Below are 23,171 nucleotides of genomic sequence, written 5' to 3'. Positions count from 1 at the left end.
AGCCACATCCTGCCAACGTGCACACACAGACTTGTAGAGGGCTTTCTAACCACAACAATGCCCACATTGTGTTATGTTGTGTCGTTTGATTGTTGCCAAGACTGGTTCAAACTTCACACCAGCATCAAACATCAGCAGATACATTGAGGAAAGTGAGCGGGCGATACAATGAAGCTGTTTTATGTTTCCTGCAGGTTGGGATGATAACAAAGCTGCCGGCTCATATCACTGCTGCTGGTGGGAGGAAACCTCAAAACTCCCAAATGCCAGCTTTTCAGGAGCTATGAAACAGATCCTTGAGAAGAGTTACTGTAGCTCTTTACAGAATAATTTCTCAAACATTTTTCCAAACACAACATCATCAAAGCTACAAAGATGAACTCCTGATATGGAGTGTTGGGTTGGGCCAGAAAATCTTCTCTGTATTACGATTACTTATTTATGAACATGTTCCTTAGCAGGTGTTATTGATGAGAGCATTGTTAATATTTTAGTCAGTTTTTCATGGATGGATGATCAACCCCCAAACCAGAATATATTGTCCATTTAAAGTCATTCAGCAAGTTAGCGTTTTTCCAGTGAATCCTGATAGTGGCTGAAATTCTGACTATTCCAAAGATAGCTCAGCCTTTTACTGACCTGCAGCAGCTTGTCTCCTTGTCTGGCCAAATTTGGGAGGTTTATTTGTCCAGCTGACTGTAACACTTGCTGTTTATCTGTCCCCACTAAAATAGCAAAACAACCATTGCTCCTTTGCTTTATCATTTGTCTTCTTGTATAAGACCAGTAAAACCAAGATCATAGCTCCTTCAAGTATACAACGAAATAAAAAATACCTATTTCACATCACATTGTGCTGTTATCATTTGTGTTTTGCCCTATTAAATAAGTAATTTAGAAGGAAAGGGAGAAAACTGGCCTATGGACTTAAATTTCCATGTATGGTATGAAGGTTGATGAAATTTGAATTTAGTATTTGAATCATGTATCATGTCAAAGCTGCTCTTGTTGCTGCTCTTGTTTTGCTCAATCATCCCTGGCCCCATTTTCCGGTCTGTATCAGTAACTTTGGCATTTAGAGAGCAGTTTGTTTGTTTTACCTTCTGTGCCAGCAGTATAAATCTTATGTAATACATGTATCTTATCTGGGAACCAAAAATAACTTGGTTGATAAATAAATGGAAAGAAATGTATTTCATGTGTGAGCTTTAACAGCAGTAGATGAGGAGCAAAGCAGGGATGAGTCTGCGTTAGTTTCTGTGGAATCCTGAGTCTGGCATATAAAAATCTTGTTTTCAGCTTGGATGTATTTGAAAGAGGATTTGAGCTGATTATGTTGAGATTCTGATATATTTTATACCTATTGCCTTTATTTCATCAAACTACATATCAAACAAATGTGAGTTTGTCATTCTGTGAGCCCGCCTACAGATGAGATGACCCTACAAACAGCTAATATTTTTAAATAGAGAGCATATGTAGTTTTGTCATGATGATCAGATTTTATCATGTTCATTGCTGCTTTATGACCTGCTCCGATTAGAAAGTGTCATGAGATATCTTTTGCTGTGAATTGGCACTATCCAAATAAAGATTGATTGAATGTATTATTATCATTATCTATCTGCCCTTGATTGTGTTTAACTAAATTAGCCTGGCATTTTGAATTATTATCAATTATTAATCAATATTAATTATTTACCTCAAAGTCTTATGGTAAAAAAATAAAAAATGTCCCTTTACTTCACCAGGCAGCCTCCCGCAGCGCTGCTGTTCCTCTCGGTGACCGGTGGGGGCGCTGTGGAGCAGAGGCGCACAGCCCGGCGGGGACACCAGCAGCAGCAGCCGCCTTCAGTCAAACGGCACCGGGCTGAGCGCAGAGCAGCAGCGGGGTCACAGGCTCTCAACTTTGGACTATAACCGGACACATCTGGACAGGTGCGCTGCGATGCTGCTGCTGCAGGGAGGACCCTCTGCCGCTTCTGCTGCACTTTTATTTTATTCTTATTTACTGGAGACAACTCTGGTGCTCGCCTTCAACCTGGACACCGGTCATGTCATCAGGAAGGACGGAGAGCCGGGCAGTCTGTTCGGGTTCTCTCTGGCCATGCACCGGCAACTCAACCCGGATAAAAGACTGTGAGTGAAGTCTTTAACTTTACATCAAATCTTTTCATGTACATCTTTCATCTGTTTGTGGTTATTGTTCGGAAGTGCAGCTCCGTTATGAGAGCACCTGAGCGGACAGGTTCAGAGAAATGACTGTCAGAAGTAAATCTGAACTTTTCACGATCCTCCACCTGATTTCTGTTTGTCTAAAGTTATGACTTCTTCATCCAGAGCAGGAAATATCTTTTTTAAATTAAGGATTCCACCTTTGTAAGAGTTATAAACTCATTTCCATCCACTGGCATTGCAGTAACCTGTAAAAGTTACTGTATCCACCAAAGCCCATAGTGTTTTTGGTCAGTTTAAGCTTGTTTTTGTTCTTATTGTAAAAAGAGGTTTACTGTCTCCCCGTGGTGCTTTGAATATAAACTGGGAATAAGCCCAAGGACAACAAGTGAATAAACAATAGTTATAATTGTGATGCAAATGTGCCTGTAAGGTCAAACTGAGGGAGGAGAGGTAATGTTGCAACTGTTGGTCGATTAACTGGTCAGTTGATCAGCTTTTTCCCACTTTTATTGCATTGTGATCTGAGCATCCTTTGGTTTTGGACTGTAGGAAAAAAATATGTGATAAATTAATAAATAATGAAAATTTTAGTCTAAGATAGATGGTTAATACTTAAAGGTTTTTAATGTATTTACAGCTTTCCTGTTAGAATCAGTGATTTCCTACTAATGACTGGTGGTAAGTGCAGTGCGCTCAGCTAAAACTCAAAGGTTCTTTTACAGTAAGGACTGAGCGAGTGTATTTCCTAAGGTGGCAAATAACAGGTTTTTCCATCATCAATTAATCTATCGATTATTTTCTCAATTAATCGATTAGCTGCTTGGTCTATAAAATGTTGAAAAATGCAGATCGGTGTCGGTCAAAGCCCAAGGGGACGTCTTCAAATGTCTTGTTTTGTCCACAACCCAAAGTTATTCAGTTTACTGTGACACAGGAAGAGAAACCAGAACATATTCACATTTAAGAAGCTGGAATCAGAGAATTATGACTTTATTTTCTAAAAAAAAAATTACTCAAACTGATTAATCCACTATCATATACTTGACAACCAATCAATTTATCGATTAATCGCTGCAGCAGTATTTCCACTTCACAGTTTTACCAGTCACGTGTCATTTATGAACATTGCTGACTTCACCGAGATGACTAATGCATCCTGTGCTCAGCTGTCACACATCTCAGGCAGTACAGTACAAAAGTGATCCAGGAAAGGGTTTCAGCTTGTGCCAAGATGAGCGTTTCAACAGTAAAATGTTTCCTCAGTGCAGCATTTCAAGTATTCTTACTGACGTTACAATGCTTACTGTAAACCATTTCCTCTGGGCAGCCCTGAGGGGGCAGAACAGACATCAGTGTGGTGAGTCTGGTCATCCTGCCACACAAAGTGTAACAGGGGTTAAAATGAGGAGAGGGGGTGGCGTGTCAAAGCCTGCGACCAGGGTGAGGCTGCATGCACAAGCTACTGTGTTGTACTCTGGTTAGCAGGAATCTGCAGCAGCATGTTGAGAAACGATGATGAGAAGCTCTGATAACAGGATTTAACGGTTTTCTCAAAGATCCCATAGATTAGGCTTAACTTGAGGAATTTTATCTAGCTTGTGTTTTGACTTTAGTGCAGGCGGCTCATGGTTGTAGTGAATAGAGTGGTCATGCTCAGCTGGAATTTGTCATAAAGAAGGAGTTTTGACAAGGATTCTTTTGTGCACGAAGAACTCTGCATCCCAGGAATAGGCGCTTTTACATCTGTCAGAGTTGACAAGTGTAAAGAGGGTGAAAGTCATGAAATGTAATATATGTTTGTCAAACAGTCGTTAAATGCGACGATGGCCTGATTCAAGCCAGGAAAAGTAAGAGGAGAGTGAAGATTCAGCTCACTCTCGTGCTGATCTGTCAGAAAGCTGCTCCTGATTAAACAAACATGCCACACATAATTCTGCTAACATGTGCAAAAACTGCTTTTTGAGAACAGAAACAGCATCATTGCATCATTTCTAAAAATTCTTATTTGCTTAAGTCAGGTTAAATTTTATTGGTATTTATTTTACTAATCTCTGACATTTTATAGCCCAAACAACTATAGCTTCCACTAAGGATGATTTTTAATATCACAATAAGTCACCTGGTCTGTAGCAGGAGTTTCGAAACTTTATTCCTTGAAGGGCCAAAATGTAAAGATACAATATGTAAAAATTGGCCACAAACAAATAGAGTAACCGCTAACTGCTGTGTAGCTGCTCTTAGCTAGTTAGCTCAGTTAACTGTACAGCTAGCGGTGATATTAGCCGTCTCTGCCCGGACTGGGAGCTCAGAGCACCCTGCGAGTGTTGGTGTTTTCTTTTTTTACTATCGGACTGTCACCTCTTGAGGTACAAGCTAGCTACAAACTAGCTGGTTAGCATGCCAACTTCAGTAGTTATGTCTGTAATAATATATAGACATCTTTGGCATAACATCAAAACTGTGATTTCATCACATTCTGATCATTTTAGTTTACTAATTAGGAATACTGAAAGAGGTAAGTGTTTTTTTTTTAAAAATTATTATTATTATTTTTATTTATTTATTTTTTTAAGCTAACTGATGTCCCTACTTTGGGCAGCCCTGGTCTATAAATGATCAAAAAATAGCAAAGAAATGAACAATTTCCTGAAGGCCAAAGTGACGCCATCAAATTGCTTTTGCTGTCTGATCAACAGTCCAAAACTGAAAAATATTCACTTTATAGTCACCCCTGACAAAGAAAAGCAACGGATCACCTTGAATAAGAAGCTTGAATTAGGGAAGTTTTAGCACATTTGGTTTCCTATTAATAATCTGTTTATGTTTCTGACCAATTGTTTCAGCTCTACTGGCAATTAATTGCTCAACAAAATACTGAGTCTGTGTTGTATAGAAACGTCCCATACTGAGTTCGCAACTGAGGAAGGTATGGACTAACCAGCAGCTCCCCGGCTGTGATCTAAGCTCTAAATCCTCATGTGACCCTGAGATAATCAGCCAGACGAGTCAAGTGAAAGTTCAGTAGAGCTCTCAGAAGGAGGTAATGAACAGCCCTGACTAACTGAGCGCTCTCAACTCAGTGAAACCACAGGCTAGCGGTGTGTCACACTCTGCATCTGTCTCTTTTGTTCTTATTCGAACACATGTTTGATGATGATCACTAGCAGCTGTAAAACACCACTGGCTAACACTGTGTTCATTAATGTGATTATAATAAATCAGAAGCGAGGAGAGGAAAGAACGCTGGCCTTTACAGGTTCCTGTCTAAACGCTGAATGTGTTTGTGTCACTAGATAGATGAAACTGGCCTTTCATCTCTTCCAGGATTCAGAGCTAAAAGCCAAATCTTCTCCTCTTTTCTGCAATTAAAAACAAAATTCCGGTGATTAACGTGATTTGTTATCATATAGTTTTCAACCATTTATGCAACTCTATCCGTGTTGTTCCTCTAATGGCTTCATTGAGAGCACATCAGTGTTATTATGCCGCCCTTCTCGTATTGGTTTGTGATGAGTGGAAGAAACAAGGAGATCCATGTTCCAACATGAGAATGAACATAATGTGGCATCCTGCAAAGAGGCGACTGGATGCCTCTTCCATGAATAATGTGTTGGGTTAATGATGTGGATATAACATGCTCTGAATGAAACCGAAGAAAATGGCTGACTGACTGGACATGCACGGCCATCTGTGCACATGTAACCTGATAGATTAGACGCATCAGTGAATCATCAGCAGACACATTCCAGTCAGAGTTTACGCTGAAGTTTGAGAAGAGATGGAGAATGGTTAATAAACAGTTAAAACAGGTCAATTATAAAACTTATTTAAGTCTTTAAATGTATTCTTTACTTTAAGTTGATCCGTATTTGTTGTGAATATTCATGATGTCTTCCGTGATGTATACCCAGTCAATCACAGGTCAGCGCCAATCAAAGTATGTATTTATGTGTGTGTGTGTAAACTGAAACAGTTAGAACAGCTGCAGCCGTTCTTGTGGCTTTGAGTGCACAGCTGTGGGAGCGCTGGATCACATCTGTTAACAAAGAGCAGTGAGATCACTGTGTAAACCCACACCAGTCACTATGCATTCCCATTTACACTGCACTGAAAGACATGCTGCATGATGGGATGGGGTTTAACACTGCAGTCTGGATACACTACTGGATATCGGAGGCACATTCGATATTGATAATAATGAGCCACTGTATCAGTTTTTTTTTATTGGTGGGACTGTATTTCAGCTCTGTAGTGGTTTACTGTGTGCTGTGTGTTTGCTTTTAGATGACTATAAAGGATAACAGCCTGCAGCTTTAGTCGAATCCCACTTCTTGTCAGAACAAGTTGCTGTTTTGAGTATAACAGAGCTCCAACAATTACAGAATGAATCGAAAGAAAATTAGTTGCTGACTATTTTGATATTTGATTAATTGTTTAAGTCATTTTTCAATCAAAAATGTCAAACATTTGCTGGTTCCACCTTCTGAAATTTAAAGATCTGTTGCTTTTTCTCTTTTTGTGTGTTTTACTGATAGTAACTTGAGAGTTTCTTGGATTTTTAAACTGCTGGTTGTCCAAAAGAAGCAATTTAAAGACATCACTTCAAGCTCTGGGAATTTCACAATTTTTTAAACATTTTATAGACTAAAAGATAAAGCGATTAATCATGAAAATAATTGGCAGAGCTGGTTAGTTGCAGCTCTACTTATTCTACTTTATCATTTCAGCAAATATTGCAACATACCCGCTGCACAAAGTAAGATAAAGTACTTGAATTTAGCCTTTTTCCCCGACTGAAAAACAGGTTAATGTGTCTGCTAGACTGGCGTGTTGCATGTAAATGTCAATGTTATCCCTCAGCTACTTGCTAAATTCAACAAACTGTCACTTTGCTGAGTCGCTTTGCTGTTAAGTTGGAGGTGTTTTCCTTTACCTGTGTAACAGGCCCTTCATAAAGTTTTCCTGCATGGACTTCATGTATGCATGTGTCGGTGATACAGAAGTACTTTAGATTAGCTTTAAACTTGAAATTTTAGAACTGTTACCTGTGCATAGATGCACATGCTTCTACAGACAGGTCATTCACACCCTGTAAACCTGTTATTGCATTCTTTTTGTCATTGCATTTTCATTGTGTAAGCGTCCTGTGAAATTTAAATCGGGCTGCAACTAACAACAGTTTTCATTATCTATGAACCTGCTGATTATTTTCTCAGTTAATTGTTTGATCAGTTTGTCTATAAAATATCAGAACAGAACAGCCGAAGATGACCTATTTTGATTGCTTGTTTTATTTGACAAAAAGTCTGCAAACCAAAAATATTCTGTGTGCTGACGCATATGAAAAAGAGAAGCATCAAATTCTGACATTTGAGAAGCTGGAACCAGCAAACCTTTGGGCACTTGGGCTTGGAAAATGACTTAAACTACTAGCCGAGACAGTTAATTGTTGCAGCTCTAAATCTAATGCATAATGCAATCACATTTAATATATTTGTTCAACTCTGTGGTCATTTCTGAGGCTGTAGATTACAGTAATGTTCCTTACATTGAGTTTCTTCTTGACATCAAGTATCACCCACGTGAGGCTAAACTGCTGCTCAGGAGCTTAAAAGTGAAATTGAAAGGGTCTCTGTGAAGGCTCTTGTTTGTATTTGCATTTCACTGGGCTTTGTTTGAAAAGAGGCTTTGCAGTTTGGTCCTCAGTCTTACACCAGACCACCTCAGGAGAGCCCTTGTTTAGCAAATCAAGAGCCACAGATCAATAGGTGGGTTACAGAAGGAACTTTAAGGGAGGAGTGAAGGGTGGAGAGGATTTCCTCTCCGTCCTTTGAGAAAATTCCAACACAGTGAGTATGCCCCTCAGTTCACACATGATGGTGAGGCTTACCATCATGGTCCTCAAAATCACTTTAAAGGACATTTCAGATAATGATAAGAATGTTATTTCAGTAGATTAGTAGTCATTGGTGTCAAGTAGTAAGCAATTTTCACTGACTGAGACACGATAACACTGTAAGTGAGGTGGCAGAGCTGATTTTAAGGCTTTTTCGTGTGAGAGCTGACGTCAAGTCTTAAGTTTTCAGAACTTTCAGGTCTCTCAGTGCTCACCATAAATGACACATTTACAGGGTTACAAGGTAGATTTATTGTCATTTTTTAAATTACAGGGGTTTAAAAATCAAAACTATGTTTGAGTCCTTTGATTCCTGCTACATCTATATTAGAAAATGGAGTGTTGATGATGAATCGAGGAGTCTGGGGAATGAAACTGCTCCGTAGTCTGGTGGTACGGCAGCGGATACTCCTGTATCTTTTGCCAGATGGCAGCAGGGTGAACAGACTGTGGCTTGGGTGGGTGGAGACCTAGTTGAGATATAGTTGAGTTTCTGTTGTTAAATAGCCACAGCACGAAGTCTCTTCAATTCATACGCCTAATGATATTATTAGGCAGTAGCGCAAGTTCGATCCGTCATTACCTTATTTATGTAAAACAAGTCTGAAAACATGCAACCAACCAACTCATGGAGCTAACGTAAGCTTACTTAGCACATTACGAGTCAGCTGCAAGTGTTTCATGTCTCTTAATGCTCATCGTAAACAATACATAAAGAACTTTGTTAATAGTCTAGATTTGTTTGACCAGTAACTCTATAAGTCACTCTGTCTATTGGTTGGTTGGTCCATATAAATTTCCCCTCCCTTTCCATGACAATTTTCGCCCCAAGAGGCCAATCATTGGCATGGAGGTCAGGTTTGTGTGTGTGTGTGTGTGTGTGTGTGTGTGTGTGTGTGTGTGTGTGTGTGTGTGTGTGTGTGTGTGTGAAAGTGTGTGATTTGTTGGTCCATCAGTCGATTGGTGAGCAAAAATCTATCCGGTCATTGGTCCACCAGCTGTGTCCACCCTATAGCAACTGCAACTCTATCCATGCCAACATTTAGATTAGTTTTCTATGAAGGATATTTGTTTCTCTGTTGTTTTCTAAGTGTTACTTTTCTAAGCAGGATGAACTCGGCTGCCACTGACAGGAAATATGACCAGTTTTGGTTCTCTTTCCATCACACAGGTCTTGCAAAATACGGTATGGCATGCCGTGTGACAGTGTGTAAAAGGTTACAGATGCAATCTGCAAGGAAACAGACACAACAGCAGACGAAGGGAAACACAGACAGCAGGTCCTGCTGAAGCAGGAGGGCCGTCACAAGATGAAATGTTATAATTAAAAAAAATGTAAGGGTAGGAGCGTTTCCTGGACTCAAAATAAGTTGACGGTACATAGGGACATGTGTAAGCTTAACAATCACAAGAAAACTCCAAGGCACTCTTTTAAACTATTAAAATACCTTTTTTGTCCTTTTTTGCTCTGTGATTATGCTTTCCTCTTTACCTGCCTTCCAGAGCATCTCCAGAGGATTTGCAAACAATTAACAAAAAATGAGTGAATGAATTAAGTCAGGTCCCAAGTGACAAAATACGTCAATGAATTGAGTAACATTAAGTCATTGAGTCTTTGATTTTTGTCTGTCTAGTCCTGACATTTGAAAGAGAAGTTGATGAACGCTTCTAATCAGAGAAGTGTTTCTGATGATATCATCTCAGTGGCTGCTGCTGTCACCCTTCAAACATGTCCTCTCTTCATGCTTGTTGAGCCTGTGGGTTTAGAGGAGAATCTCTGGTCAGTGAACTATGGTTGGACTGAACACTGAACACACTCCAAATTGTCTGCTTCACTGCTCCTCTGCCCTTTGCAGAATGTCAGGACAGTAGTCTACTGTCTCGTGCTGAAGTTTTCTATTTTGTTTCTTATCACAAAGCTCTTTGAGGGACTGATTGAACACAACCAGCTTTTCACAGGCTGGATCATCCTTCCAGTGAAATTATATTGTATACTATGGGGAGAGAGAGAGGGGTATGACTTAAAACAGTGGTCCCCAGCTGATCATGTGGTTATTCAGCCGTGTTGCTGCTAATTCTTGCTGATGCTGACAGTCATAGTCATAGTTGAAGAGATGTTTTGTGTTGTTTTGTTACTTTGACGATCAGATTCAGCAATGAAGAAGTGGCACCAGTTCCTCTGCTAATGTTAACCATAATATCAGCATCACAAGAAAGAAGACAGAAGACATGTTGCAACATTTTTCTAGACAGGGTGCTGTTGCTATGTCATCGCCGTCACTGTTGATCTTCTCACATACATGTACTAAATTCAACAAGCTGCTGCACCGGAGCTTAGAAATGTAGAAAATTATTTACTGCACGTGACGATGCAGATCAAGGTGATGACAGGGAGCTCCCAAGTTCCTATATTTGACATTTATGTACAAGCCAGACAAACATGTATGCTCATGAATGCAAATGACATATTTTAGCATGCATGTCACATATAAAATCATTTATACACATATAACATAATTGTATAAATGTGCAATATACAAACTATACATGTTTGGAAGAATCTTTCCTTACATACAGTATATGTGGAAATTCACGTCATTGTAGCAGGTTTCGACCTGCGGGGCAGAGAGAATTGAAATCTCAGGAAGTCTTTTACCACAACAGTAACCGTTATCTATTATTAACATTTGTGAAGAACATCAGCACTAATTTTTGCATAACAGGAAACGTTTGTGGTGCTTTCGAACACAGTTAAACACAGTTTACTTTTGCTAATGGCCATAAACGCATTGCCTTAAAGCATGCTGGGAAACTCCAGCCAACTACCCCCAACATGCTGCAATTTGCGTATTTCACATATGTTATAAGCCTATATCTCCATATACCCAGAGGTTGTATGTATGCAATAATCTTATACTGCCTTATAGGTATAACTATATTTCCGTATGGGCTTGAGTAGTCCTGAGTCCTCTTTGTGTGAGATCGAGACCGAAACCTTCATTGCATTTAGTCTTTGAACTAGAACTTTCTTGCTTTGTTATGATTAAATCTCACTACTTGTTTGTATTGTTTTGTGTTTCACTTCAGGCTGTTGATTGGTGCACCCAGAGCTCGAGCTTTGGGAAAACAGAAAGCCAACATCACTGGAGGCCTTTATAAATGTGAAATCACCCAGTCCAATGATTGTGAGCGCATTGAATTTGATAATGAAGGTGAGTTCTATCTATCTATCTATCTATCTATCTATCTATCTATCTATCTATCTATCTATCTATCTATGCTCATATCTTTGTCTTGTGTTGTTTTGAAAGAGAACGTGCGTATTGAGAACAAGGAGAATCAGTGGATGGGTGTGACGGTTCAGAGTCAGGGACCTGGAGGAAAGATTGTGGTGAGTCAAACTGAGCGTCTGAACCTTCAGTCTTGCTGTGGTCTCATCTGTCATCAAGGTAATTAACTCAGTTATGTTTTGTGCTGTCAGACTTGTGCTCATCGCTACCAGAGGCGCTTGTTCGTGGACACCCCTCAGGAGTCCCGGGACATCACCGGCCGCTGTTACGTCCTGAGTCAGGACCTGACCATCGACGAGTACTCTGATGAGGACGGAGGCAACTGGAACTTCTGCGAGGGCAGAGCCAGAGGACATGAGATGTTTGGGTCTTGTCAGCAGGGTTTGGCTGCCACTTTCACCAAGGACTACCATTACGTGGTGTTTGGAGCACCAGGAGCTTACAACTGGAAAGGTACCTAACAATAACTACACAGTGCCTTAGAGGATTGAGTCGGAGAATCAAGTTTCTCATTCTAAAAATACAAGTAATGGGATGTCTTTTTATTCTAAGTAAACACTTCTTGGTTACACCTGTTAGCATCTATACTGCACTGTCCTCTCTCCTCCCCTGCAGGCATTGTGCGGGTGGAACAAAAGAACAACACTTTGCTTGAGATGGGAGTTTATGATGACGGTCCGTATGAAGTTGGAGATGAGCATCAGTTGAACCCTGAGCTCGTGCCTCTGCCTGCCAACAGCTACCTCGGTGAGTGTCTACCTACAGAATAGATATAGCCACTTTTGTGTGTCACTTTGTTCAGCACTTCCTCATCTGCATCTGTAGCCCAAAGCATTGCTTTCAATTTTGTTTTGTGTTTTACTGTTTGGTTATATTGTGTCGTTTTGTGTTGAGATTAGTGGTCATCATTGCGTAAAAGTCCCCCCCCCGCAATTTTATAGACTTTTGCTGTTTAACTGGTAAAGAAATATGATCAGACATCATATAACATAACATCATCGATTGCTGCATTGCAGTAACTGCTGTAAGTGAGCCATCATTACAGTTAACAGTTCCACCTGTGTTGTTGCTGCTATAACGTGAAAAAAAATGTATTTGAATCTCAATAATTTGAGAATGATAAAGATACAAGAATGAAATGACGTGGTGGCCCAGAGGTTAATGGTCAACCTCGAACCTTGCAATGTCCCCGGTTTGTGTCCAACTAGGAATCTTTGTGTCCTCTCTCTCTTCTAATTGGTTGTCATTACTCTACTGTCTGTCCAATACAGTGCTGCAGGAATAAATCCTAAAACCTGTAAAAAAGTTATAATTGTTGCACTTCTGGTTACTTTGTTTCAAACGTCAATTTTTTTTAGTGGGTCTTCAGTTCTGTGCCTTAAATAATGGCTGTGGTTAGCACAGGCTTAAGAGATTTTCACATTTTGTTCTAAGACATAAATATATATATACAAGTGGCTAAATAAGACTACAGAAGTTGTCAGGGACAATAAATGTCATCATGCCGAACACAGAGACTCATCTACTCCTAGTCTGTCCGTACAGGCCGACTTTAGATGCATATAATTCTAGCTCTAACTTGACAATTTGTAGACTGATCAATTTATAGTAAAGTGTGTATAGTATAGTGTAGTAAGAAGCTCAGTGGTGATGACATTGAAGTCATGCGACCATGATTTCGTTTGGTTAGCTTTTTTACTTTTACATTTTTATTTTTTCTTAGTTTTACTTTTGACAATCGCATTTGTTGAGTATTTTTAGTAGCCCATTCATTAGTTTTGTCTGTTGTTTGACACATAAATACTCTTATTTCATTAAAAAGTATTAACCTAGGCTGTTTAAGCAGAGGGACTTTACAAGAATCAAACTGACACCTACTTCTAAATTTACAAAGGAGTTCCTTTTATCTGTATTTCTGTATATATGATGTTTCTTGTTCAACTGTGGAAACTAATTAACAAAGCAGAGAGAAAAAATAAAAAGTGTTTTGACACATTTAAATTCCAATTTAAATTCTAATCTTTACAGGTCAGACATAGGGAATGTAGAAATATGGCCTCTCGGTCGTTGGCCTGCAATGAAGGCATACAATGCCCAAACGTACACTCAGTGGCCACTTTAGGGACACCTGAATTATCTATTACAGTTCAATACACACAGCACATTCAACACAAACAGCTCTGCTGTGAAGTCAACCTTTAACAAGTGTATAATGTCCCGTTTTTGTCTCACACATTAGGATTCTCCCTCGATTCGGGACACAAAATCACCAGGGGTCGTGGCCTGACGGTGGTGGCTGGAGCACCCAGAGCCAATCACAGTGGAGCTGTGGTCCTGTTGAGGAAAGAGAGCGACGCCTCCAGCAGACTATTGGTGGAGCACACCTTGTTCGGGCCGGGACTCGCATCCTCCTTTGGATATGACGTGGCCGTAGTTGACCTGAACGGTGACGGGTAGGAAACTGCCTTTATTTTTCTTTCACTATACATATTATTTAATGTTATTGGTAAATAAGTCTTACAGCAACATTCATAGAAGTCACAATATAAGTAAAAGTAAACACAGGAATAAGAAAAACATCATTAGCTCTGAGATTTTGGGACCTGACTTACTTACAAATATTTACCTCCCTTCTTTAATCTAGATGGCAAGACATAGTTGTTGGAGCTCCTCAGTTCTACATGAAGGACAGAGACGTTGGAGGAGCTGTTTACGTCTACATCAACCAGGCGGGAAGGTGGGACAGAATCACTCCTGTGCGTTTGAACGGCACCAAAGACTCCATGTTTGGACTGGCAGTGGAGAACATTGGAGACATCAATCAAGACTCATATGAAGGTAATTTAGCTGTCATTTTGTAGCTTATTTATGTTTTCTCTATCAGTTGCTGTCAAGCTAACTGGTTTATTTCTTCTTTCTACAGACATCGCAGTTGGAGCTCCTTATGATGACGGCGGGGCAGGGAAAGTCTACATTTATCATGGCTCTGCGCAGGGAATCAAAACCAGCCCTGCTCAGGTTGGTTTACGCGGAGCTTCGTTTGAAGCGGCTATAATCAATATTTCGTTTTAGCAATGGATCACATGACTGCTTACATGTGAAAGGAGTGGGTCATTTTGATGAACCCAGAGAGAGAATTATTACTCCACTTTATAGTTTCTTTTGGTTTTCCGGCCCACAACTTGACTGTTTTCGTTCAGTCCCTCGACTGGAAACATGATCCCGGGTAGAAACACAAGTTTCGCCTCTTTTGTGGTACAATGCTATGACACAAGTTGAAGTAAAGCACACTGGCGCATAAATAAAGCAGCGCTAGAACATCATTCAGTCGGCATTGAGTTTGAAAAAGATATGAAAAGTTACCTCTGTAACATTGTCACTTTCCTCCATGCTGCATTCTACTGTTGGTATTTGTGACATTGGGAAAGAAGTTCATTACTACTAAAATAGTTTACCCATGTTTAAAAAACTATTACCTGTAGGAGTTGGTAGAGACTAACATTTGCAAGGTGACCAGAAAACGGACTCCAATTGAAATGATAAGATTGCTCTGTAATTGCTGGATGAGTAAATAAGCAACTGTTACTGCAACAAGGTTGCTCTATCAACTTAAAGAGCCACAAACCAATTCTACACATGAAGATCAGTTTAATAGACAACCTGTGGCTGTGTAGTTTGAAAGATGTGGCAGATGTCACTGAAGTAGCCCTTAGAAAGCTGATAATATGTTAGCCTTGTGTTCTCAGCTTATTCCTGCTGCCCCCAAGTGACCAACAATTAAGTTATTGCAGGATTGAGCTTTCTGAGAAACCTTTCTGTGGACAGGAGCTTTTCCATCTGATGATCAATAAAGCCCTTCATAAAGGATAATGCTCTTCAAGGTGTCCATAATCAGGAACAGACTCCGCCGAGGCCATTTAATGTACACCTTGCAATGTAAACCATTATCGGGCATTGTATATGATATAATATCTTGAGTAATCCAGAAGCAGTAACTCCATTTCCTTGGCAACACGTTAAGGTTTGACTAAAAGCCGGTATCATCATTACAATCCCATAAGGTTCTTATACAATGGAGACTTTGTTCACTTCTCCAGTAAATAGGATCAACCCTATATACAGCACAGCTATGAGCCAGAAAGCTAACGTCATGTTAGATTAAGATTCAAAGTCAGTAACTTTGCGTACAGGTGACAAACAGTAAATTTAATTTCACATTAGGTTAAACAAGACTCGGTAACTATCCGGCCACGTGAGCCATGTGAGATCATCGCTTTTAATAGCAAGTATCAGTTTGTTCAGAGGAGGCAGTGTGAGCTACTTCTTACAGCTTATGTGTTACTGGTGCCATCCTGTGGTCTTCAGAGGATGGTGCACTGCTTGTTAACATGCTTCAATAATTTTCAAACGGGTCCCTGTTGCTATGGTTACTCATTTTAGATATACATTCATTTAAAACGGTGGACCAACAGTTTTACTTGAGCTAATTAATTCCGTAGGTGTCCATTTATCAGGATTTAATTGAGACCTTGGTATAATTAACATTAATACATAGTCTTATGGAAATATCGTCTGTCAAAAGTCTTCAACACTAAACAAGTAACATTTCAATGGTATGTTATTTCATAAACTTGCTGATCAAGTCAAAAAGTTTCCTTTTTAACTTTGCATTCATTCTTAAATTATCTTCCTTCAGATCCTCTCAGGAAAACAGCACAACATGAGACTGTTTGGATATTCTCTGGCAGGGAACATGGACCTGGACAGTAACTCTTACCCAGACGTAGCTGTCGGCTCTCTGTCAGACTCAGCTCTAATCTATAGGTAATTGGCCAAATATACATTATTATTATTAGTTAATTTAAACCCGACTGATTTATATCACAACTTCACTGAACTACGTTTCTTTCAGGGCTCGGCCGGTCATTAGCATCAGGAGGGCTGTCAAAGTATCTCCACAGGAAATCGACCTCACAATTAAAACCTGTGGGAGCAGCATTTGGTGGGTGTTCTAATATTCATACATCAACAGACCTCAGAGTCAAAACTTCCTCTGTTAGAAATGTTAAACATAACTTTTCTGTCCTTAGCTTCACTGTGGACGCGTGCTTCACCTACAAAGCAAACCCTGCATCTTACAACCCACGACTCAGTAAGTAAAATGTTTAGAAAAATAAGTAATTAATGAATTTATAAATCCAAGACTTGTTCTGTCGTTCTTACCTGCGTTTCTCTCTGCACTGCAGCTATCAGCTATACTGTCGAGGCAGATGGAGATCGCAGGAAACAGGGGCTGCCCTCCAGAGTCATGTTCCTGAACAAATCCCACGCTGACACGGACTACCAGTTTAACGGCACCTTAGACCTCCGCGGCCAAAAGCAGGAATCATGCGTCAAGATAATCGCCAAGCTAAAGGTAAAACCTGTCTGCCACATAGTTAAATCACATTTGCAGCATACAATCCACTCAGAGGGTCAGAAACAATTTGAGTTAGTGTTAGAAAGATATAGACACACTCAGCCAATACGTGCTAAATATTTGGGTGCTAGTAAAACAGAAAGGTGTATTTAGTTATTTTTGTATGTGCCAAAAATATCATGTCACAGAAATGTGTTTTTGTGGTGGAAAGCTTGTGATCTTGTGACAGTAAAAGCCACAGATATTTTCTCACAAATCTGATATTTTGTATATTTGGTCATGTCTGCTTGAATCTTAAAATGCTTCTCAGGCAGCTCTTAGGAGAGCATAGTTACTTAATAACAAAAGCATTTTTTCAATATAACTCTGATCTATTTAAACAACCCAAGAAGAAGCAGTTACTGTACTCCATCTTATCATGACTGTTTCTGATTTGCACAGGACAATCTCAAGGATAAGATGCGCAGCATTCCCGTTGAGGTGTCTGCAGAAATTGTGAGTACTAAACGACAGAAGATGAGGAACGGCCTCCCTCAACTGATGCCCATATTAGACTCCTCCCAGCCGAGCAAAGACGTCATTGAGGTAAATATTCAGACTACGACGGTTATTATTTGGTTAATGACAAATTGTTCACAGAGCAAAGTTTGTACATGACTTTTTTTGTTATTTGTTGTGTTGCAGGTCAACTTTGTAAAAGAGGGATGTGGAAGTGATCATATTTGCCGCAGTAACCTGAAGATGGAGTACAAACTGTTCTACAAACCAAACAACCTGGAAAAGTACACAGAGTTACCCACGTGAGTTCTTACAATTGAACTCAAGTGAAGATGTGTAAGACAAGGTCAAACTCATGGATCAAATCTAGATTAAATTTTAATATTAACAATCAATCAAAAAGACAGTATGTTGCCTGTCCAGCACATAACCAGGGTGTACCAACCAGAGCTAAAAGAAGATTTATTACTGTGAAACAAGACTCTATGTTGCCCTCTGTCTGCTGGATGTGCAAGAATGAAATGGTTGGATACAATGTTCTTGTTGAGTATTTTAATATATGAAAACAACAAATCGTAAGTCTTCTGTTTTCTCTAAAGTTCAGCCTGAAGTGAGTTGTTATTTTTTTGTATCTGCAGCAAGAAAAACGTCCCCGTGTTTCACCTGAATTACGAGAGGAAGGACTTGGCTCTGCGGGTGACGGTCAACAACATGAACGGAGACGACGCTTACGAGGCGAAGCTGGTTGGGACTTTCCCCGATATTGTGTCATATTCTGGAGTCCGCTCACAGCAAACAACGGTAAACAAGAGTAAAAGTGTGCAGCTGCACTAGTGACCCCATGTGGGCGTTATGTTACTTACATTACCATACTACTGCCACTGAAAAAAGTAAGAATGTTATAAACTTGAGAAATCAGGGCAAAACTTCTGTATATTGTAATTACACTCTGAATCACTGATTGATTTTTTTTCCAGGTGGAGAAGCCGATCATCTGCACAGCCAATCAGAACGGCTCTCAGGCAGACTGTGAGCTGGGGAATCCTTTTAAGAGCAACTCCAAGGTACGGACTTGTTTTAAGTTTAAGATGTTTATCATGATGCTCTGCTGCTGTAGATGTTTTAACTTTTTTTTTTTTTCTTTCATCAGACTACATTTTACATCATCCTGAGCACTGTGGGTATGACTCTGGACACCACCGAGATTGACATTGACCTGCAGCTCCAAACGTAAGTGCTGCTCAGGTATAGGTGTTCTGCACATGTATGAGTAAATAAAAGTATTGTTTTATACCGGTGTATTTTTTTTCTTTCAGGACAAGTGTGCAAGAAAACATTGCTTCCATTAAAGTAAAGGCTAAAGTAATCATTGAATTGCCGTTATTGGTCTCTGGGTGAGTGTTAAACTATTGTTTAACCACAATAAATACACAGTATCTCCAACAGTAGGTGTAATAAATACTTTTGCTTGTTTTCAACAGGGAGGCCAGCCCTAATCAGGTGTCTTTTGGAGGTGTTGTGAAAGGTGAAAGTGCCATGAAGACAGAAGAAGAGATTGGAAGTTTGATTAACTACACATTCAGAGTGAGTTTATTCACAGCTGCTGTCATATAATTGATGGTTTTAGCATTTAAAGCAGCTAAGTTGTAACGTAATGATTTCTTCTTCAGATAAACAACGTGTGGAAAACTCTGAAGTCTCCTGTCAAAGCCTCGCTGCACATTCAGTGGCCCAAGTTTAACATAAATGGGAAATGGCTTCTGTACCTGGTGAAGATCTCTTCTACAGGACCGCAGGAGATCCTCTGCTCTCCTGAGTCTGAGATCAACTCTCTCAAACACATCCGGGTAGAACTTTTAAACCTTTATTTCCTCTACTACAGCATTAGCCAGAAATCTGCCATTATCAGCAAACCTGCACTGCTTAATTTCAACTTGAATTAACGAGGAGACGTGCTTTCAGGAGTCGTCTGCGTCCAGGACCAAACGTGAAATTGGAGAGAGAAAACCTGTCGCCAAAATGTCTTCACTGTCAGGCAAAAATAAAGTATTGGTGAGTGTTTGTATGGATGTATTCACATTGTTTTTTTAAAAGTATAGATTGTTCTGATGTGTAATAGACTCTTTCCTCCCTAGTCATGTGACAATGACATCAAATGTGTGGAGCTCAAATGCCCCCTGCAGGGCCTCGACGGTACAGCAGTTGAGCTGAGGTCTCGCCTCTGGAACTCGACCTTTATTGAGGTAACGTGACGTGTTTTAACTGTTTCCGTGTGTCTCATCAGAGTGATTTGTTGTGACTGTCCACCCTGAGCAGCTGTTTTTGTTTTTACACAGGATTATGCCTCTCTCTCACACTTGCATATCGTTGTGAAGGCCTCGCTCGTCTTGCATAGTCAGCCTAAAAACATGATCCTGAAAACTCCTGACACTGATGTAAGTTGCTCAAGGTTCTGAATACTTCTTCCACCGCTGGTGTTCGCTATCTTGATCCTAACTCACCTGATATCTCGGTTTTCCTGCCTGTGATGTTTCATTGCAGGTGATAGTGACAGTGTCCCCAGAGAGTGCCGTAGCTCAGCACACTGGAGTTCCCTGGTGGATCATCCTGGTGGCCGTTCTTGCAGGCATCTTGATTTTGGCTTTGTTGGTGTTTCTGCTCTGGAAGGTGAGTACAGAGACTGTAATAAAAAAGGATTACATGGGATGAAAATAGGTGATAAAAAATAAAAATCATTGAAGCCTTTAGAGAAATTGGGTCAGAAACTGTGTCATCTGTGAACAATACAAATAATAATAAAAAAGAAAAAGAAAACTTCAAAAAAGAATATTTTTTAAATGTTTATAATCACTTATAATCACTACTTAACACTTTATATCTCGTTTTTTATTAGTTTGTACAAAAAACAAAGTGTGAAATGTCAAATAAACAATAACCACAACAAAAATAAAAACAGCAACAACACATTATACAAAAGATTATACAATTCGACATACTGTATAATGGGTAGTTATGTCCCAGATTATCTATTGGGCTCAGAGACACCGGTGGTGTTGATCTTGTTATGTAACTCCCAGCCAGAAAGAGAATATGCTTATTTTCCAAATTGCAAATGATTCTTCAAATGACTACGACCTTCCATTTACTGTAAAGCTGCGTTCAAGTGAGTATTCAACTGTGTAAAAGGTCAAATATATTCTATGTCAGTGTGAAGATAAATATGAGAACTGATTTATTGAAATATTTAACATTTAATTTTTGTCTGGTGACATTCAAGCATCGACACTTGACTGTCCAGGTGAAGCATTTCCTTAATAAAATGTATTTCCTCTGGTGTTTTACTGGAAGAAATCATATTGGCTGTTGACTATCATTAACACTTCATCACCCTTGCTCCCCCTCAGTGTGGCTTCTTCAAGAGAGCAACAAAAGACGAATACGATGCTGCATATCACAAGGCAGAGATCCATGTTCAGCCCTCTGACAAAGACAAACTGTCTGCTGAGGCCTGATTTATACTCTGTGAACATTGGTAAAAAAAACAAGCTGGCAGCATGGAGTGTGATTACTGCTGCACCGACTAATGAACTCACTTTCAAATCAGCTGACTTATGCAGAAAAATTCAATCAGACACATATTGTACTGAGCCGAGGAAGGAAAATTTACAATTTGCATTTTTTTTTGTTGCCTAAATCGAACATAAAATTGTAACCTCTTACTTGTTAATGTTTCTGATATTTGTACAATATGTGTCTCTGAATTTTGACAAAAAAATCAATGCATTTTCTTACCAGCAGGCTTCATATTTTCCACCTTGAGATCAATTTTTCGCTGTAATTGTTCTGTGCTCTGCAGCCGCTTTTGCTGACATCGCTTTGACTGCTTGGCTGTTTGAAATGTCTCATTCAAAACTGCAAAAGCATGCTTAACATTCCTGCACATCTCTCTCCTGCATGAATGTTTGCTGACATGCATCTGTTTTTAATAAAGCATTTATTTATTTTTTGAATTCTCCCTCCTCAGTGTGGGTTCTTCAAACGCTCCAAACGTGACGACAGCGTCCCGCGTTACCACGCCGTGCGGATTAGAAAGGAAACTCCCGAGTATAAAGACGGAACAGTGAAGCTTGATGCTTTTGAGAGGAAGCAGTGGATGACCTCTTGGATTGACAATGAAAGTTACTCGTAAAAATCGTCAAGCCTTTTGTTTTTGAACACGACGGTCAGTGATTTTTAAAAAATGATTGTAGGTAATCCTTTTCAGGAATTAGTCTGGTTCATGTCTTTGGATTTTTACACTGTATAGATGATGAATTGTTGTTTGTAAATTTTGTATATATTGAAATTCTTCTGCACACTGTATATTTATTTTTTGATAAAAATAATTTCATGCAGCCAAAGAGTTTTTTTTTCAGTCTTATGTTTGCCTGCAGCGGATCAACACAGGGCAAAGTTTACTGCTGTGTCTGTGGAGTTGTACTGTCTTACTAAAAGTCTATGCAAGGAAGGTACAGCCAGCTCAGTGTCATGTGAATGTAAATCTGTACATCTGTTGTTGCTCTTTATGTGTCTAGTTCAGTACTTTCCAACAAAACAACTTCGTCTTTGGAATGACATGTAGGTACAATAATTAAAAATGTATAAGTGACCATTTAAAAGCAAGTTGAGGAACTTTTTCACACATTTATTCTTCACCTCTTCTCACTATTGTGGCATTCAGGTAGCATCCACTGTACTGTAGGTCGTCACTGAACTAAGTCTTTCTGTTCCATGTAAGGAATCCCAAGGGACGCTGGTGAAAAGTAGCTGAAATGTGTTTTATAGATTTCATTCAATGTCAATGTCTTACTTGTCGAATTGTATAATAAACATTTTTAAACACTGGGTTACCACTGTGCAATTTCATTACTATTCATATAGCCTATTGCAAAGTAGGGCTGCAAGTAATGATCATTTTTATCTACCCTTTATCTGGTGAATGATTTCAATCAATTATTAGGTCTATGAACTCAGTTTACTGTCATAGAGCAGTAAAGAAACCAGAAAATATTCACATTTAAAGGAGCTCTGTGGATCTTCTGTGTTGTGTTGGAAGCCGGTCGTTAGTTTATGTTAGCGGGCTCCATTTCCAAACTAACTTAGCTACTGCTGCTCTCTAAGGTCATTTGGACGAGGCACTGGAGAACTCCAGCAGCATTAAACAACTTCAACGAACCGTCCACAGGCTTGTACGGACAACCGAGAGGGACAGGGAAGGTGTCATTTTTCATGTCATGTTACAATACGCTCACATATGGCCAGTAAAAAAGTGATAAATACAAATAAAATGCTACAAATGATTACATAGAGCCCCTTTAAAATAGCCGATATAAAAGTAGGGCTGTGACTAATGATCAGTTCCATTCTCAATTTATCTGCCCATTTCGTCAGTTGCCCAGAGCTTAACGTGAATAGATTTATTTTAATGAGCTAAAACCCACAGATATTCAGTTAGGGCTGCTACGAATGATTATTTTCTCACTTAATCAATTAGTTATTTCGAAAAAGGTCGATCAGTGTTTCCCAAAGCCCCTTAAATTTCTTGTTTTGTCCACAACCCAAAGATATTCAGTTTACCGTCACAGAGGAGATAATGATCGACTAAGTAGTGTTTCCTTTTTGATTGTTTTGTAGTTGTGGGAGCAGGAGGGTCATTTTTGGTATTTGTTCTGCATCCATCCCTGCTGGTCTATAAGTGAATACAACACTATTAGTTATTCGAACAATTACATGTTCAATTTCAATTTTTTTCTGGCTGCAGTGGTCCACCACTTCCAAATGAATGTAGAGGAAACACTGAAGCAAACGTTTCAGCTCTATGTATAAAAGCAAAAACTGATTTCCATCGTCA

General features: G+C 39.5%; 1 protein-coding gene across 2 annotated transcripts; it reads left to right on the top strand.

Moving 5' to 3' along the window:
• Positions 1–1,874: 1,874 nt before the first annotated feature.
• itga6a (integrin, alpha 6a) lies at positions 1,875–22,170 on the top strand. 2 transcript variants are annotated; one of them, XM_073473831.1, is made up of 26 exons: positions 1,875–2,139; positions 11,162–11,286; positions 11,386–11,465; positions 11,556–11,817; positions 11,980–12,111; positions 13,604–13,817; positions 14,009–14,202; positions 14,288–14,382; positions 16,061–16,188; positions 16,277–16,366; positions 16,455–16,516; positions 16,611–16,780; positions 17,225–17,368; positions 17,468–17,583; positions 17,920–18,082; positions 18,259–18,345; positions 18,432–18,511; positions 18,598–18,675; positions 18,763–18,865; positions 18,952–19,128; positions 19,244–19,333; positions 19,417–19,524; positions 19,618–19,716; positions 19,823–19,948; positions 20,686–20,813; positions 21,306–22,170. In XM_073473831.1, exons 1-25 carry the CDS (start codon positions 1,949–1,951, stop codon positions 20,791–20,793), a joined length of 3,222 nt encoding a protein of 1,073 aa, XP_073329932.1. In that variant the 5' UTR covers positions 1,875–1,948; the 3' UTR covers positions 20,794–20,813; positions 21,306–22,170. The 2 variants fall into 2 exon arrangements, with proteins under 2 accessions (XP_073329932.1, XP_073329933.1); XM_073473832.1 differs by lacking the exon at positions 20,686–20,813 and having other exon boundaries at positions 1,920–2,139; positions 21,306–21,549.
• Positions 22,171–23,171: the final 1,001 nt, after the last annotated feature.

The sequence above is a fragment of the Pagrus major genome, chromosome 9 (assembly GCF_040436345.1).
Source record: "Pagrus major chromosome 9, Pma_NU_1.0".
Classification (NCBI taxonomy): domain Eukaryota; kingdom Metazoa; phylum Chordata; class Actinopteri; order Spariformes; family Sparidae; genus Pagrus; species Pagrus major.
This window is presented reverse-complemented; position numbering and strand designations above follow the sequence as displayed.